Raw genomic sequence first — 16,515 nt, 5'->3', positions numbered from 1 at the left:
CCGGTTTTTATTAAATTATCTGTTTTGATAATGCGATGGCGGTTCGGATTCAGATTTCTCGGGAGGTAAACGACGCGCTCGAGAGGAAGCCGCGCGCCCGTTGCTTCAGTCTGACGAGTGAAGGACAATCGCTGCGGGCGCATGTCTACTGCCTGTACCGCCACGTACAACTCGGTGTCTGCGTTATTTTGCTGCGACAAGGATCGTGACTTTGCACGAGCCCCCGGGACGAGCTGCGTCACGCGTGTGCCCGTGTCGGACGCGCAAAGACCGACGATCGTCATTCGTCATTGTAAATATTTGCGTATAAGTTCTCGCAAAATTCTGATCGGTGATCATAATATATTACCGCGCGATCGCGGTGTGCGTGTGTCTCGTGGGAATTTGTGTATCGCTCGTATATATATTTGATAGATTAGGCCGCAGACAGGATATAATAAACATTCGCGGGGATCGACCGAATCGCGGCTCTCGTCTCGTGTACGAAATCAAAAATGTATACCTATACCTACTAATAATTATCATTATGAATTTTATTCCCTTTTGCTAAACGTTTATGAAAAAAATATCAATCTTCTCGACACTTGATACCCATCACGGTTCCTACTTATTTATTCGCGTACATCGCGAACACGTTCGTGTTGACCTGCACCATCCCCGGTAGATACGTGTTATAAATTTTAATTTTGTCGGCGGCGAATCGACATCGAATAAGATCATAAAATGACGTACTACCTACCTCCGATATTTCGTGTAAAATCACGCCTATAAATCTACAGTAAACGATATTAACGTGAATATTGTGAGCGCACTACTTACACTTGTTCAAAATTGGTCTAAAGCGTATTATTATAAATAGGTACGACTCTCGCCGCGCGTTCACCGTTATCGTGTTATTCGCAAAATTAAATAATGTCGTATTGGGTAAAATGATTTCGTTGGTCATTTTAACAAGTAATAACCACATCTAAATAACCGCCTAACTTACGGTGGGACACCTACAGTTAAATATATTAAACTATTATGTGGTGTGTAGTTGTGGTAACCACGCGGTCTACACCGATCCAGGGGTGGGGCAAGCTAAAGGGTTTAAACACCCCCTTTCTTTTGGAATTCATACGTCTTAAAAACGAAAATTTGTGCCTAATCTATTATGAGTAATGAAATTATAATTGTAAATTTTCTAAAAAAAATTAGCCCTCTCCCCCCCCCCCCATACTACCATTTAAATTTCTAAATCCGCTCCGGCAAGAAACATGAAGGTGTATAGTAGTATCTAGGTATACCTTTACAAGACGAACTCATTATTTAGTAAATCATATGTATTAGAAATAATTATCATATAGATACGTATTTTTATTTTAAATAGAACAGCATAACAGAAAAAAAAACTATAACCAGATGTAGATATACTTATAGCTCTTCAAAAACAGTGAAAATTAATTTATGTACATGAAATTTTAAGATAGGTATAGCCGTGTTATGTTGAGACTCTGCGATGACATTTTTTTTTAAATTTAGGTGTATTAAGTGTATAATTACGGCTAACAAACAAAACAGCAATGACACAAAGTACGACTCGTAAAATAAATTAAACGTGGAATTTTAATTTCAGGATCGTTGTAATGCCACATTAAACTCGGGCCTTTGAAACATCTTCTCAAGACAAACAAGGCCCTGGGTGGGCATCGGAGTAACTCGGAATGAATATAAAATTTGGCCGGCGCATTTTATTATCTACCTATTATAATCACGCGCGTGTATCGTCTTCACACGCAATCGCAATCGATTAGAAAATATGTACAACAGTCAAATTGTACAATACCCATCATCATTTTATCGAGAGACCATGGGTACCGATATTCTGGGCGAGGAGAGTATATTATTAATTATTACACCTATTATAAAACGCGACGACGGGGACTCACATTTGGTTAATGTGCCCTCGCCATATAAATAACGTCATCCGCGACGTGACTTACTCGTGTGTCACACGTAATAAAGAATATAATTAGTTTAATGTCATGAAACAAACGAAATTTAATTGCAACGCAGGCGCATTCGCCGTTGGAACAGAGATCGCTCTACCCGATTGATCGATCCTCCTGGCCTGATCACGCGTATCAACAACACTCGCGGTGCGACGAATACAATAACGTTAAAGGCGTTCTTTTAACAGCGGCAGCGGGTCCCCAAAGGATCGCCATGGGAACGGGACGAGCACGCGGTACCGGTCGATGAAGAGAGCGCGTGGGCGCCCCTTCGTAGCTGTAAGACCCGCAGGGATCAGACCTACGTGGTCGTCGTCTCTAGGTGTCTCCCACGTTTACGATAATATAATTATATTATTCTATTGCGTTCTGCTCGTAGCCGTATTAAATTCTAATCAATTCTCCATTAATTGATATAATTGCGTAAAAACCTACGTGTAATAGCGCCCGCGCAGGTACTTACCACCCCAATCACTCTCCAAAACTTTTTAATACCAAAATCGGTCACGCGTCTTTTTAATATCACGCGCATTACCAAACGCGACCAGTGGCTATACATTTTACGTATTTATTGTGAATACACAAGACTTGTAGACAAAAAACAAAAATATATTGGACGATAATTTACAAGTTTCTCTGTGTTTAGAATAAAGAAAACAATACAATATTTGTGAATAAAAAATTCCATGAAATCTAGTAATCTAGTAAACATGTCTACTACACACACTGCAATTGTTGTGATCATAATTGACCTTTAGGAATAATACAATAAAATATAGAAAAGGTTAAAAAGAAAAAACCAAGAAAAATTATTTGGTCAAAAATATGTTAACTATTTGGTGAACTTATTAATACATGATGCTAAAACAAATCATGGCCTTATGAATAGATATTATACTATAATACACTATTACACATAAAAAATATTCAACATGACACAGTGCTTAGACCAGGAACTTCTTTGTACAAAGTTAAACATTTTATTAACTTGACCTGAATAACTTTTTAGATAAAAATATAATTTATTACATGTACAATTGTTTTTTTTTAATATAATACAAATAAACTAGAGTAGGTAATAATTTAAAATGCGTATCTTGTCCTAATGTCTTCAAGTCTTTTAGATACTTCCGCAGGAGTTTTGTCGAGATCTGCTGCAATGCTTTTCTGTTTGGCAATATCGATAGAATTATATTGTTCACACAGATCTCCATCACAAACATTCTAAATTAAAAAGAAAAAAATAAGTATAACAAATTTTATATGAAACAAATTATTAATTAGTTCACTTACTTTTACAGGGAAGTAATAAGATCGATATGATAAATGATCTCTTCCACAAAGTGGTGGATTCTCAGATCTCATATGCATTTCGAGATGCTGAAAAAAGTCTTGTTCTTCATGTGCAGTAAATGGTACGAGAACACCAATAGTACCAGTCACAGTGGCATAAACGAGAGATTCAGAACCACCAGGTATCAATGTAGCTTTCTAAAACAAAAATAAACACAATTATTATAACTAATAAATAACGCGGTAAGCAGTTTTTAAATTATTGTACTTATGAACCTGTCAGTAAAATGATTGAAATTAATTTAAGGTATAACAATTATTATATCAGATATATTACATTAAAATTCATTAAATTAAAAAAATTATGATTCTTTATTTTTACATTATTAGGACCAATTAATAATTATGGATAAATAACTATTAATGTACATAAATACATTTTTTATAATTTGTCTGATCAGTAATAATAAAAATTAAATCATTTCAAATTCATAAGTCTAACGTGTGCGAGATATTAACATCATTTCAGACAATCAATTTTTTTAATTTTTTTTTTTTTTAATATATATACTTATATATTTTGAAATATGATAAAATAGTACATAAAAATATTGTCATAGTTAAATTAATAAAATGTATTTAACCACTTACTTGTATTGAAGTACAAATTTCTCCAATGTGGAAATTCACAATAAAATCAGCTTTTTGAGAAGCTCCATTAAGTAAACCACGATCCCATAGACTTTTATTACCTGTTGGATCGTCATCAACTTCATCGGATATTGATGATGCTAACCGAACCTAAAATTATTGAAGTTTAAATTATTATTTTTTTTTTTCGTTTACACTTAAACAAGTACAAAATGGAATGTATTTAAATGAGTGGAATTTTAAGAACTTTTGCTAAATTATAAATAGAAGACATTTAAGACCCAATTGGTATGAAGATCATATTGCTGAGCTAAATTCACTGATAAAACATGCAAATCAACTTCAATTTGATATCGTCAGCTAACAATAATGTACAATTTTGAAAATTAAGGTCCTTGATAAACACTCAAAATATCATGTATTAAAATAAATTTAAACTGTTAATATGCTATGATTATAATGAAGGTTATCAATAAGAGAAATAAATCAGAATACAAGTCATCAATACTAATCTGTAATTATCTAGTAAAAAGATTTGATTTATTTTATCAAAAACCTTAGCAAAATTTGTATACAACATTTAATCCATATAAAAGGAACTTAACATACAATTTCAAGTCAAGTTAATAATTAAAATTATTACATACCACTGAAATATTTCCACATTTGTCAGCTGTAGCAACTGTATTATAATCAAGTATTTCCATTGCAGTAATATATCTAGGTTGGGTATCATCAGCAAAAATAATTAGTTGATTTTCATTACGCTTATATCGTACCATATAAACACTTTCTTGAACATCACTCACATATATTCTACATCCCATAACACGAATTCCAATTATTAATAATGGTATTTGCTGTAATATAGTAACAATTTAATTAACATTAAATAAAATAGTATGATAATTTATTTACTTACTTTATTTTCACATTTTCGTAAGAGTTTTTTTTTTCCAATGTCATAAAGTCTTAAAATTCGACCAATACCAATTACCACACGTCCCTGGAATCCACAGATTGCAGTTGGTACATTATCAACCGTAGTCTTATGAACCAATTCCAAAGAAGTGCATGTAGGATTAACTCTAAAACAATAAATATTATACAATGTAAAATAAACATTAATCAAAATAAGCAAATAATTTTTAGATAGTAAGGTAGTGAGATAAATTTATTTGGCTATTTTTATTTGTTTTAAAACATTTTTGCTAACTTACTTATAAGTGTATATATATCCACAAGTAACATGTCTTGGGTTCAAATGAAGTTCATTTGCAACACCAAATAAAACAAATTGTGAATCCGGATAACTCGAAAAACGTACTAAAGCAACACTGTAAAATACCAAAAAAAAAGAAGTCAAAGCAAAACAAAAAAATCAATATCAATACATAACACATTAACATGTAATAACGAACCTCATAACTGCTTCATTTTGAGGGAACCTATAAACAGCTTCTGTAATGCCTTGAACTGGATTAAACAATCTGACTAACGATGCCCACATTCCAGGACCAGCTTTGGGAGCACCAAAAATATTTTCTGGTAAATCTTCATTCAAAAAAGCTTCAGCCATTTCCTTAGCTAATTCTTGTTCTTCCTCTCCAGCAGCTTCTTGCATTTCTTCCGCCATTTGTATTCGCCTTTGTTTTTTAGTTTGCTCAGTGTATGCATTGTGTTCAGTTTCCACCACAATTAAATGAGCAGAATCAGGATGGATAACAAATTTTCTGGGTGTATACTCAACAGGGAATGAAACTTGATTGAATACGGCACCCAATTTCTCAAGAGCCAAAATACGCAATGTATTACCAGAAATAGCAACTATACCTTCTGGACACTGTTCAGATGAGAAACCAGATGCATATTCCAAACTTTCATATGACAATGGAGTTAAGTGAAAACGATTTTGGTAGTAATAACTAAGCCATGATCTACTTGACATGGCAAGTACCTATAAAAAAAATTAAATGCATAAATAACTAAAGCTATACTTGTATCATAATTTGTTAAATGTATATTAGACTAACTGCTTCATTTCCTCTGGTTCTGATTTTAAAAAGTTTTACAGGTTTGCCTCCTAAATAACGCGCACGTGTATCAGCCATTTCTCCAGTAACACCATCCAGTACTGTACGAAGTAATACACCATTTTGTAAACCAATGTTCAAATACAACATTGATAGTGAATTCATTCCTGGTTCATCTGAAGAACCACCATCACTAGCACCCATTTCCACAATACATAATGATTCTGGCATAGCTGGTATAGCTTGCATTTTTAATTGTACTAAACAATCCTTTAAACAAAAGATTAATTTTTAATATTATAATGTAAGAAACATAATAACAAATTAACACTTACTGTAGTATCTAAAGAAATGATACGGACTGTTTCATCAGTCAAACCAACAGCTAAAAAGCGTGACATCTGTTCTCCAGAAGGGGCATTTGCTAGTGCCATACAAAGAACATCAGAATTCATTTCTTTGCGATCTTTATGTTCATTTAAATGTCCAGTCTAGAATTAAAAATCATAGATAATTACTATAATTGAATACACATAAATATTTAAAAACCAAATTTAATAACGATACAAAAAAATGTTTAAACATGGTTCACTTCAATGAGCATATATCGGCTTTTAGAAGGCGACATGTTTGCTATTATATCTGCATCATTTTTATAAATTATTATAATTATTCAATTTAAAATAAATAATTCAAATATAAAATGTGCATAATTTCACTTTATTTGAATTTAAATATACAACTTTTTATTGTATGTTAATGTACAAACATGGTTCACTTCAATGAGCATATATCGGCTTTTAGAAGGCGACATATTTGTTAATATTTTTTAGCATCCTTTAAAATAATTTATTTGAAATATTTCATTTAAATTAATATTTCATAATATTACTGATGCAATTAAGTTAATATCTAATATCCTAGATGGTCTTAATAGACTTCATAACATTATATTAACATCTATAAATTTTGTTTAAATATTATTATTCATAAAGATAATAGTTTTTATTTACAACTAACTAGAGTATATAAATAAGATATTTTTATATTATAGTATTAAAAACATTATTGTTGTAATGTATACTATTTTTGTTTGAAAAAATTAGGTTATTTATTTACCGGATCCATTTCAAAATAGACAAGTTCACCACCACCAAGGGCAATAACAACTTGTCGTTGATTGGCTGCACATTTAACAATCTTCTTTTTTTCAGGGGCTTTCCAGTCATGCATTCTTTTATCAGAACGAATGTGGCGCACACCATTAGGATAAATTTGTACAACAGCATCATCACCTAATGGAGAACAAGATAGTGTTGGTGTAGTTCCTAAGAAACCTGAATCGGAAACTTCTTCCACAGTTTCTCCAATAGACAATACTAGAGTGGCATTTGAGAAAGACACAATGATATAGGCATCAAAATTTTCTGAAAGAACGAAAACAAAAAATAATTATCATAAAATATTGATTCAAATTTTGGTAGATGGAAAAAATAATTAAGTTTTGGATCAAAAAGGAAAATAAAATTTAAAACAGTTCAACCATGATCTTTTAAAAAACAGAATGAAGTTGGCTAATATTGAAAAAAGTTAACTTATCAGAAATATAACAAACATAGTTTATCAATAAATTATTAAAAACTCAGAATCAATGAATACAAAAAAAAACTTTTGGATACTTCAGGTTGTATATAATCAAAATAAGTTAAGCTATGATGTGATCAATAGTAGACAACTAGTTGATTGTTTAGTGTTGGAATGTCCAATATTAGGACTCATCCCATTTACATCAAGATGCTGAAACAGTGAAAATATTATACACCAGTATTTTCTTGTCAGTTTATAATTTATCTTACAACATAAATTAAGAAACTCATTTTTCTTTAATTATTTCGGCTGAGGAAGTGTTCTTATTTTATAAATGGATTTCTTCAATCACTCCCGTCCAACTCTAAAACTTACCTATTTGATTCAGAGCCACTACGGTGATTCAATACCTGAAAAATAAACGAACTGATGTTTGATAGATTTTATAATCTATTCACCAGCGCATTAATATACGATTGGATTTTAAGATTTCATAAGAATATTCAAATATAAGAGTGGACGGTTTTAAGATAACTTATTAATAACCTAAGTACCTTCCTAAATACAGCTAAGATTAAGTAAATAAATTAAGTATTGGTACATCCTATAACTTAAATATAAAATCTTTGGGAGTTTATTAAATATTATAAAATATAAAATTAAAAATAAATACTAATCCAAAATTCTGTACATTTTGTGTAAAAAATCTTACCATCCGCTCTTCTTTTCACTGTCCATACTGCATTTGGGCTCCCAGGTAGTTCAGAAACTGCCATTTCAGAAACTTCAAGACCATGCCTTAAAACTCTTAAGGTGGATCTTGAACCACGACCACAAGCCATGTATAATTGTGGGGTATCTTCAGCAGCTAAAATAAAAAAATAATAAATGCATTAAATATTAAAAACAAATATAATTTAAACTTAAGTTTATAACCAAAATAATCAAAAATGTTAATGATAACTCATTTAATTTATATTTAAATTTAGTTAATCTTAAATCAGATCTGCAGATTAACACTGGAATCATGGTCGTATTCAGCTAAATCGTGTTATTTTTATCATAATAGTTAATAGTACGAATAATTAATTGAATTATAAAAATGTATCGAGTGTTTCCACACAACATGGTTAATCTAAAACTAAGCTGTAGGATAGTTAAACGAATTTATTTCCCAACCAATATTGAACTTTTAACCAAAATGATTAAAAATGGTAAGTTGTTGGTTAATCTATTTAATTTTTGTTTAAAATCATAAATCAGATCCGCAGATTAACACTGGCATCATTGTTACATTCAGCCAAATCGTGTAATTTTTATCATCATTTTTAAAGGAAAAAGTTCCTGTGAGAATATTACTAAAAAAAAATTAATAGTTTTATTCCAATACTTAATTAAATTATAAAAATGTATCGAGTGTTTCCACACAACATGGTTAATCAAAAACTATGCTGTAGGATAGTTAAACGAATTTATTTCCCAACCAATATTGAACTTTTAACCAAAATGATTAAAAATGGTAAGTTGTTGGTAATCTATTTAATTTTTGTTTAAAATCATAAATCAGATCCACAGATTAACACTGGCATCATTGTTACATTCAGCCAAATCGTGTAATTTTTATCATCATTTTTGAACAAAAAAGTTCCTGTGAGAATATTACTAAAATAAAGTTAATATTTTAATACTAATACTTAATTAAATTATAAAAATGTATCGAGTGTTTCCACACAACTTGATTAATCAAAAACTAAGCTGTAGGATAGTTAAACGAATTTATTTCCCAACCAATATTGAACTTTTAACCAAAATGATCAAAAATGGTAAGTTGTTGGTTAATCTATTTAATTTTTGTTTAAAATCTTAAATCAGATCCGCAGGTTAACACTGGCATCATTGTTACATTCAGCCAAATCGTGTAATTTTTATCATCATTTTTAAAGGAAAAAGTTCCTGTGAGAATATTACTAAAAAAAAATTAATAGTTTTATTCCAATACTTAATTAAATTATAAAAATGTATCGAGTGTTTCCACACAACATGGTTAATCAAAAACTAAGCTGTAGGATAGTTAAACGAATTTATTTCCCAACCAATATTGAACTTTTAACCAAAATGATTAAAAATGGTAAGTTGTTGGTAAATTTTTTATAATAGGAAAGTTGGTAATAGCCCATTAGCAACACCAACTATATATATATTATAAGAAAAAGTAAAAAAATTTAAAATCATTACCTAAATCAGCAACTTGACAAGCCATTATAGGTGATAATGAATCCATTTCATCAACTAAAACTAAATTTCTCAATTGTCTTGGAGCAAAAAAAAATGTATCTCCTTCCTCAAGAGGCATTGCTGAACTAAACTCGGGCTCATCATCATCATCACCCAAATTTGCAATCTGATATAGGTAGCTATATAATTTATAAACATTAATACTTGTCTGTTATCATCAAGTTTTAATTGTTATACTTACTGGTTACCAAACTCTGATGCTACAAATAAAAACCCAGTTTTTAGAACACACATGGCAGAAGCTACTGGAACAGTATCAAAATACTTCATTCTAATTTCTGTAACAAACTCTTCATTTGTTTCTAATGTCACTTTGAAAACATCCCCTTGCTCTGTCTGAACCAAGAAGAAAAACATAGATTTTGTCTTGTGTGTAGCACTACAAACTAAGATCATTCCTCTTTCAGGATCATCTAAATCATTCTGAGAATTAAAATAACTGTATTATTATCGATATAATTACATTTATGGACACAATACCTATACTTTCTACACATTAAGAGTAAAACCAGTCACACATTTACAAGAAGTTCCTACACTGCACTGCTCATCATAGTAATGAATGGGAGTTTAAAACACCAATTAAAAGCTGACTAGCATGTATTGGATGAAATTGGCCACTGTCAAGTCATTCTTATAATGTGAGGCAAGTATAAATAATACATATTTTCAAAAAATACATTAGGTATTTTAGTTTAAATATTACTCTTAAATATTGTAAGACATTACAAAAAGAAATTATATTTAATAAAATCTTAATATAAAAGTATCATCTATTATTATAGCACTGAATTTACGACCGATGTGGGAAAAGTACTCGCACATAGGAGATACCTATAGTGCATTAATATATTTCATCAACATGTTATTAGACTATATATAAAATATAAATATTAAATTTTTTTTAAAGACATAAGAAAATTGTAAATAAGCTATTTAATAAATATCATATCAAACTGGAATTTGTTTTCATCTTATAATCAAGTAACATACCAAATTTAAATTAAACTGTTGATGTTAAATAATAAAATAAATTTATTGATAATTATCAAATATTAAAGTAGGTAATAATGTTTGAATAAGGCTTAGTTGTTTTTAATATTCATATTTAAAAGTAAATTCTAACAAAATTCAATATGAACAGCTTAATATTATTGCCATGTACTTGTAAGAAATAAAAAAAAAAAACGTAGATGTGTACTATCCTCTTAATATACTTATATTACTTAGTTATTGTTAGATAGTACTGATAAGGAATTATATTCATATTAAATATACTCCAAAATAATAAGTAGCATCTATTATTGTAGCACTCATTAACGACCGGTGTGGGAAAAATGCTCGCACACAAGAGATACCTATAGTGCAATAATAATTACATTGAAATTACATATAAAATAAAATCTATTTACACGTCTACGTGGTATCGGACATCGTATGTCTGGTTGTTCTCCTTGATTTTTATAAGTAATATAATTTTCTGAACAGATCAGTACACCACCAGGTCCATCTTTATCGCCAGGAACCGTAATAAGAGAATTAGCATGTTCTTCTAAAGGTTCACTATATTTACGAACTACGTGATTTAAACCAAAATCAACTTCATAAAAAGTAAGAGTCTGTCTTGTAGTTTGAACAGCTTCTCCAGTTGGATCTGCATCAACTTCCTATAAACATATCATTAAAATAAATGTATTTATCTATAATAAAATCAAGGATTTTAAGTTCAATTACTAAAATATATAAATAACAGTTAAAATAGTTGTAAAATGTATGTTAATATTACAAATAACTACCTAATTAACTAACTCAAGAAAAAAGAAAATAATACATTTAATACATGACTAAATCATATTTTACATAGTAATTAGTAGGAAATTAACTCAAGATTGAATATGAAATCTTATTTTTTTAACAATACCAAAAATGAAATAAATTAGAATCAACTTCATACATATTTAATTGCCTCTTAACTGAAAATTTAGTTATTGAAGTTATTTACTTAAAAACTATGTAAAGTTAGAATTTAAAACAACCATTTTGAAATTTATCTTTAAAACTATACTAATATTATAACTGAGAGTTTAAACACTACCTTAAAAAACTTATTGAACTATATTTTATTTACAAGAAGTTATTTATAACAAACCAAGGGATTAATTCAAACTATTTGAACAAACATAGCTGAATAAATTGGAAGAAACAAGAGCAAAACAACTATTGAATTTTTAAGTATTAAATCATATTAAAGTTTAGTATATGATATACATTACTAAAAAAGAAATAATTAATGTAGTTTCACAAAAATGAAAAACTTCAATAACTCTTAACTCCAAAATTAAATCAGACTGTCATATTTTGTTTTTATTTTCATTTTCAAAATAAAAAAATTAATAAATTCTTACAAAAATCAGTTAAAAATAGGAATGTTTGATTAACAAAATTCCAAAATAAAATACAATTATAAACATTTTATATTTTAATTACCTCATAGTCAATTTCAAGGCAGGCAAAAATCGGATTGTCAAAAGCAACATCAATTCCAACCATGTGGTATACAAGTGTATTGCTTTTATTAGCTTCCAAAGGAGATGAAATTGTAAGTCGTGCTTCAGCATCTCTGTTGGGAATGTATACTAATTTTTGCTTTTCTACCGCACCTAGAATAAATGTTTAAAAGTTAGTAGCAAATATTTATTTATAATTAGTTAAGACATACCAATCATAATAGCTCTTCCTTTAGGATCAATGGCCAAATATTGTCCAGGAACAATTCGCCTGCATCCACTCTTTCCAAAAGTTTCTTGATGCACTTTATCCAAAACATTTTTTGAAGGCAGATATTCCAATATAACAATTCTTCCAGAATCAGAACCAACAACTATGTAATCTAAAACATAATGTAAACACATATAGGTATTTCAAAAAATGTTGATTTCTAATTTCTATAGTATGAAATAAAATTGAAGAAGTCTATAATTGATTTAACATTTATTATGTAGGGATAAAAGTGGATTGAAAACTAGAGTTCTTCTGCTACTATGAAACTTGTTTTCGAAATTAGACAAAAATTTAAGCAATACAACACACCATGTGTTACACTTAATTAAAAGTAAACAAAAATTCAACTTTCACATCAGTCCATAGACTAGTACCTTGTTTATATGCATCCATTAATTCCAATTAACTTGATCCGTATTGAATCAATTTGTATTAAGGTACAAGTATACATGCACATCTATTACCATATTAGTATAATACACTTTTACCTAACCAATTTACGTTGCAACATTTACATGCACAGTTTAAACCGATTTACCTTAACTCAAATTAATAATTAATTATTTTTATTATCTCTACATTGTAATCCAGATTTGGTTATTATAATGTATACGTTTACATGCATTTTGTACACATGTAGTTATTTCAAATGTGAATTAACTAAACCATTTTAATTAAACCGAATTAACAACCGTTTACATGCATTTAATTTAACTCTAGTGGTTACCTATTCGAATTGAGTTAAATCAGTTTTACCTGTGCATAGAAACGTAGGATAGAATTATCTAAATTGTTTTATTTTTATTTTATTAACACTGTATGAACCTGACTTAATAATAAATAATTTAACATTAACACAAATGTAGAGATAAAAAATAAATTATTAACAAAAAACAAAAAAAAAAAACTATGTGAAGGTAATTATAACATGGTTGAAAAAAACAGTATTTTACCTTTAGTGCCTCCAGATTGCCTAAAACTCATCAAAGCACGAATAATTCCAAATACCTCTACAGTTAGCAATGTATGGACTTTGCCAGTATTTGTATCTGGTCTCATAAGCTCTAAAGATTTTCCACGAGATACTAAAATTTCTTGTACTTTTCCACCACTGAAATTGCCATGGATAGCATGCGTAATGCCACTACCACGTTGCAATGTCATATTATACAAATACATGATGAAGTCTTCTGATCAATTTTTCTAAAACAAAAAAAAGAAAATAAACATTATGTTATGTGAACATAAGCAAACTTCAAAATATTATGTTACATCAACGAGTATCAATCTATTATAATACATCACAAAAATTATGCTACAAAAACAAAAATAAAGAAATATAAGTGGCATTTACTATTCAACGGCAAAAATTAGGACAACCGGGTTAATATTTTTTTTGTCTTGTCGAACATTAATGCCAGTTGTCAGAGTCGTCACTTGAATGAAACCAGCGCATGCGGTAGGTACGGCATTACCGTAGCGTCGCGGGCATTTTGAGAACGGCGCATGCTGATTTGCTAGTCACAGTGAATAAAATCGCTTCGTGAAAGGGTTTTTACTTGGGCAGTTTGACAGGGAACCGGTGCACAAAAAATGAGCAACACAAACGGTTAAAACGATGTTCTAACCTCAAAAAATTCATGTTCAAAATGTTTGTTTTACAAACCTAACCTAATCTAGTGAGGAGGGGACAGGGGGACTACAGAACACCGACGACCATAGTGTAGACCCGAAGTTGTTAACGAAGAACGTCTCACACCCTTACAGATAGAACAAAATAAATACACTAGTCTACACTTTAAAAACTAATAAGTTACCCGATCGGCGAAATATTAAAAAATTAATGTTACCTATATATTATATGATGCCCCGCTCTCTCCCGTTTACACCGAAACCGCACTACAACGAATTATCAGTGGAGGTTTTTAATTACATTATCGAGAACGCGCAAGTCGAAAAGCCGGAACGTTCGGACTCTTACCTTTGAATAAGTCTAGACTCAATTGCTTGCCCGTTTACAACACGAAACGGCTGACTGCCGGCTTGAACAAACCATTTGCCTTTGCCGAATTAAGTAACGAACACACGTTAAGTATTATACTGATAAAGTAATAAAAATATACTTCTGACGGTTTGTATGATCGTATCGGTAGCAGTCACAAAACATAACAAGTCAACAACGAATTAAGATAATAATACAGATATTCAAATTATACTCGTCATAGCAAAGTATCGGTCAAAAGACTCAAAAGAACGACGCGATGATGTCATTATTTATTACAGTCATTATGACATTGGTACATTACCATTTGCCATTCGGCATTTACCACGATGCATCGTTTGTTTTGAGAGGGGGATGTGACAGTTACGCCACATCTGACAATTGGAAATTTCTCTAACGTTTTATTCCGTACTGCACTCTTTACCGCGCATTTTTGAATATTGAAAATCTACTATGCTGTATTCCTATTTCCTACATACATAATATACAGATATGTAAACACTATAAGTGTAATTAGAAGGAAAAGTTTAAGTCCGCCAAAACATTATTTAACTTCCCTTAAAAGAAAATAATCAATCGGATTAATATTGTAAATTTATATACTAAAATAAAGATATTTCTCTATTAACCCGTAATATATCTAGTATAATAATTATAGAACAAAACATACATTTTTATGAAGTATATACAAGGTAGATTATTTTTGTTAAAAAAATATTTAATTTAAATTGAATTCAAATAATATTTTTCTAAATGGTATTGATATACATAATTGTATTAAAATAAATATGGTTTACGAACACTCATAACATAATTTATAGGTCATAAGGCAATAGAAAATGATTCATGGTTGTTTATTCAATAGACACAAGTCACCTATAGTTTATTTAAGATCTTATTATTGCATTTAAACGAATGACAAAATGACAAATGGTGAGCTGCAGCAGACGCTATTAACACAAGTGTTATAACTTATAATACATTATAATACCAACGCGTTATACAATTGTTACTCGTACCTACAACTGTACAAGTAATATAATATAATTGTGCCATAACCAGTATATTTTTTTAGCGGGAGGAGCGCTTAATTTTTTCTTCTAGTTTTTCCAACACTAAAATACCTACCTATATCACGTAATAAATAATTATTTTATCATTAAAATGCTTTAATTGTCGAAACCTATGTAGGTACATATATGATTATAGCTACTATCATTTATTTTAGTTATTTTAGTATTTATTATTATTATTATTATTTCAATAAATCAAATTCGTGTTGAACTAAGAAACTATAATCGAAGTTTATACGATAAACTAAAGCCGTTGGTATAACATAACATATAACCCTAGTTTGCTAGTTTATACCGTTTTCGACGAAACGAATATTCTACATACACTCAAAGTAAATCTGTGCATGATATAAACGCTTATATTTGTAGGTATATTATATATATTACATGATTATATTTACTTTTTTACGTATATTTACGTTAAGTAATGAACGAGAAACTATAAAAATTACGACTATAAGACCGCTAAAACGACCAGAATACACATTACACACTGTCACACACTGATAGACGATATAGTCATTAGACTTTTTTATTCCTTAAATATTTATATTGCCATTTTATAAAAATATATGTACAATTTAAAGCGAGAGTTACCCATTGTCCAATAAAACAGTGCCAAAATTGTATATTTTGAAGTTTAAACTCTTCTCACTCAAACAGCTTAGCAAGGCCGTAGTCAGCAAAATATTTGGGAGAGGAGGTAGAATATAAAACGATGTACGAGTTTCATATATAATAGGCATTTAAAACCATCTATTCAATTGTATTTCAAGAAATAATTTCGGGGGAGGTCTGAATCCTAACCC

General features: G+C 29.9%; 1 protein-coding gene across 3 annotated transcripts; it reads right to left on the bottom strand.

Annotated features, from left to right (window-relative positions):
- Window positions 1-2,800: 2,800 nt before the first annotated feature.
- Window positions 2,801-14,935, bottom strand: LOC112604410 (splicing factor 3B subunit 3). Of its 3 annotated transcripts, none has more exons than XM_025353440.1 (18): window positions 14,613-14,932; window positions 13,585-13,834; window positions 12,570-12,740; window positions 12,338-12,510; window positions 11,263-11,517; window positions 10,032-10,273; window positions 9,791-9,969; window positions 8,268-8,423; window positions 7,088-7,395; window positions 6,304-6,459; window positions 5,969-6,238; window positions 5,357-5,892; window positions 5,156-5,272; window positions 4,858-5,023; window positions 4,583-4,795; window positions 3,936-4,085; window positions 3,285-3,482; window positions 2,801-3,215 (listed from the first exon to the last, which is right to left on the bottom strand). In XM_025353440.1, the coding sequence occupies exons 2-18, from the start codon at window positions 13,808-13,810 to the stop codon at window positions 3,075-3,077; spliced, it is 3,657 nt and encodes a 1,218-aa protein (XP_025209225.1). In that variant the 5' UTR covers window positions 13,811-13,834; window positions 14,613-14,932; the 3' UTR covers window positions 2,801-3,074. The 3 variants fall into 3 exon arrangements, with proteins under 3 accessions (XP_025209225.1, XP_025209226.1, XP_025209227.1); XM_025353441.1 differs by lacking the exon at window positions 14,613-14,932 and adding an exon at window positions 13,986-14,250; XM_025353442.1 differs by lacking the exons at window positions 2,801-3,215; window positions 3,285-3,482; window positions 3,936-4,085; ... (4 more) ...; window positions 5,969-6,238; window positions 6,304-6,459 and adding an exon at window positions 7,931-7,965 and having other exon boundaries at window positions 7,308-7,395; window positions 14,613-14,935.
- Window positions 14,936-16,515: the final 1,580 nt, after the last annotated feature.

This window comes from Melanaphis sacchari, unplaced genomic scaffold (genome assembly GCF_002803265.2).
Source record: "Melanaphis sacchari strain LSU unplaced genomic scaffold, SCAv2.0 Contig11_pilon_pilon, whole genome shotgun sequence".
Lineage (NCBI taxonomy): Eukaryota > Metazoa > Arthropoda > Insecta > Hemiptera > Aphididae > Melanaphis > Melanaphis sacchari.
Note: the sequence above shows the minus strand (reverse complement) of the source record. Positions and strands in the feature narration are given on the sequence as shown.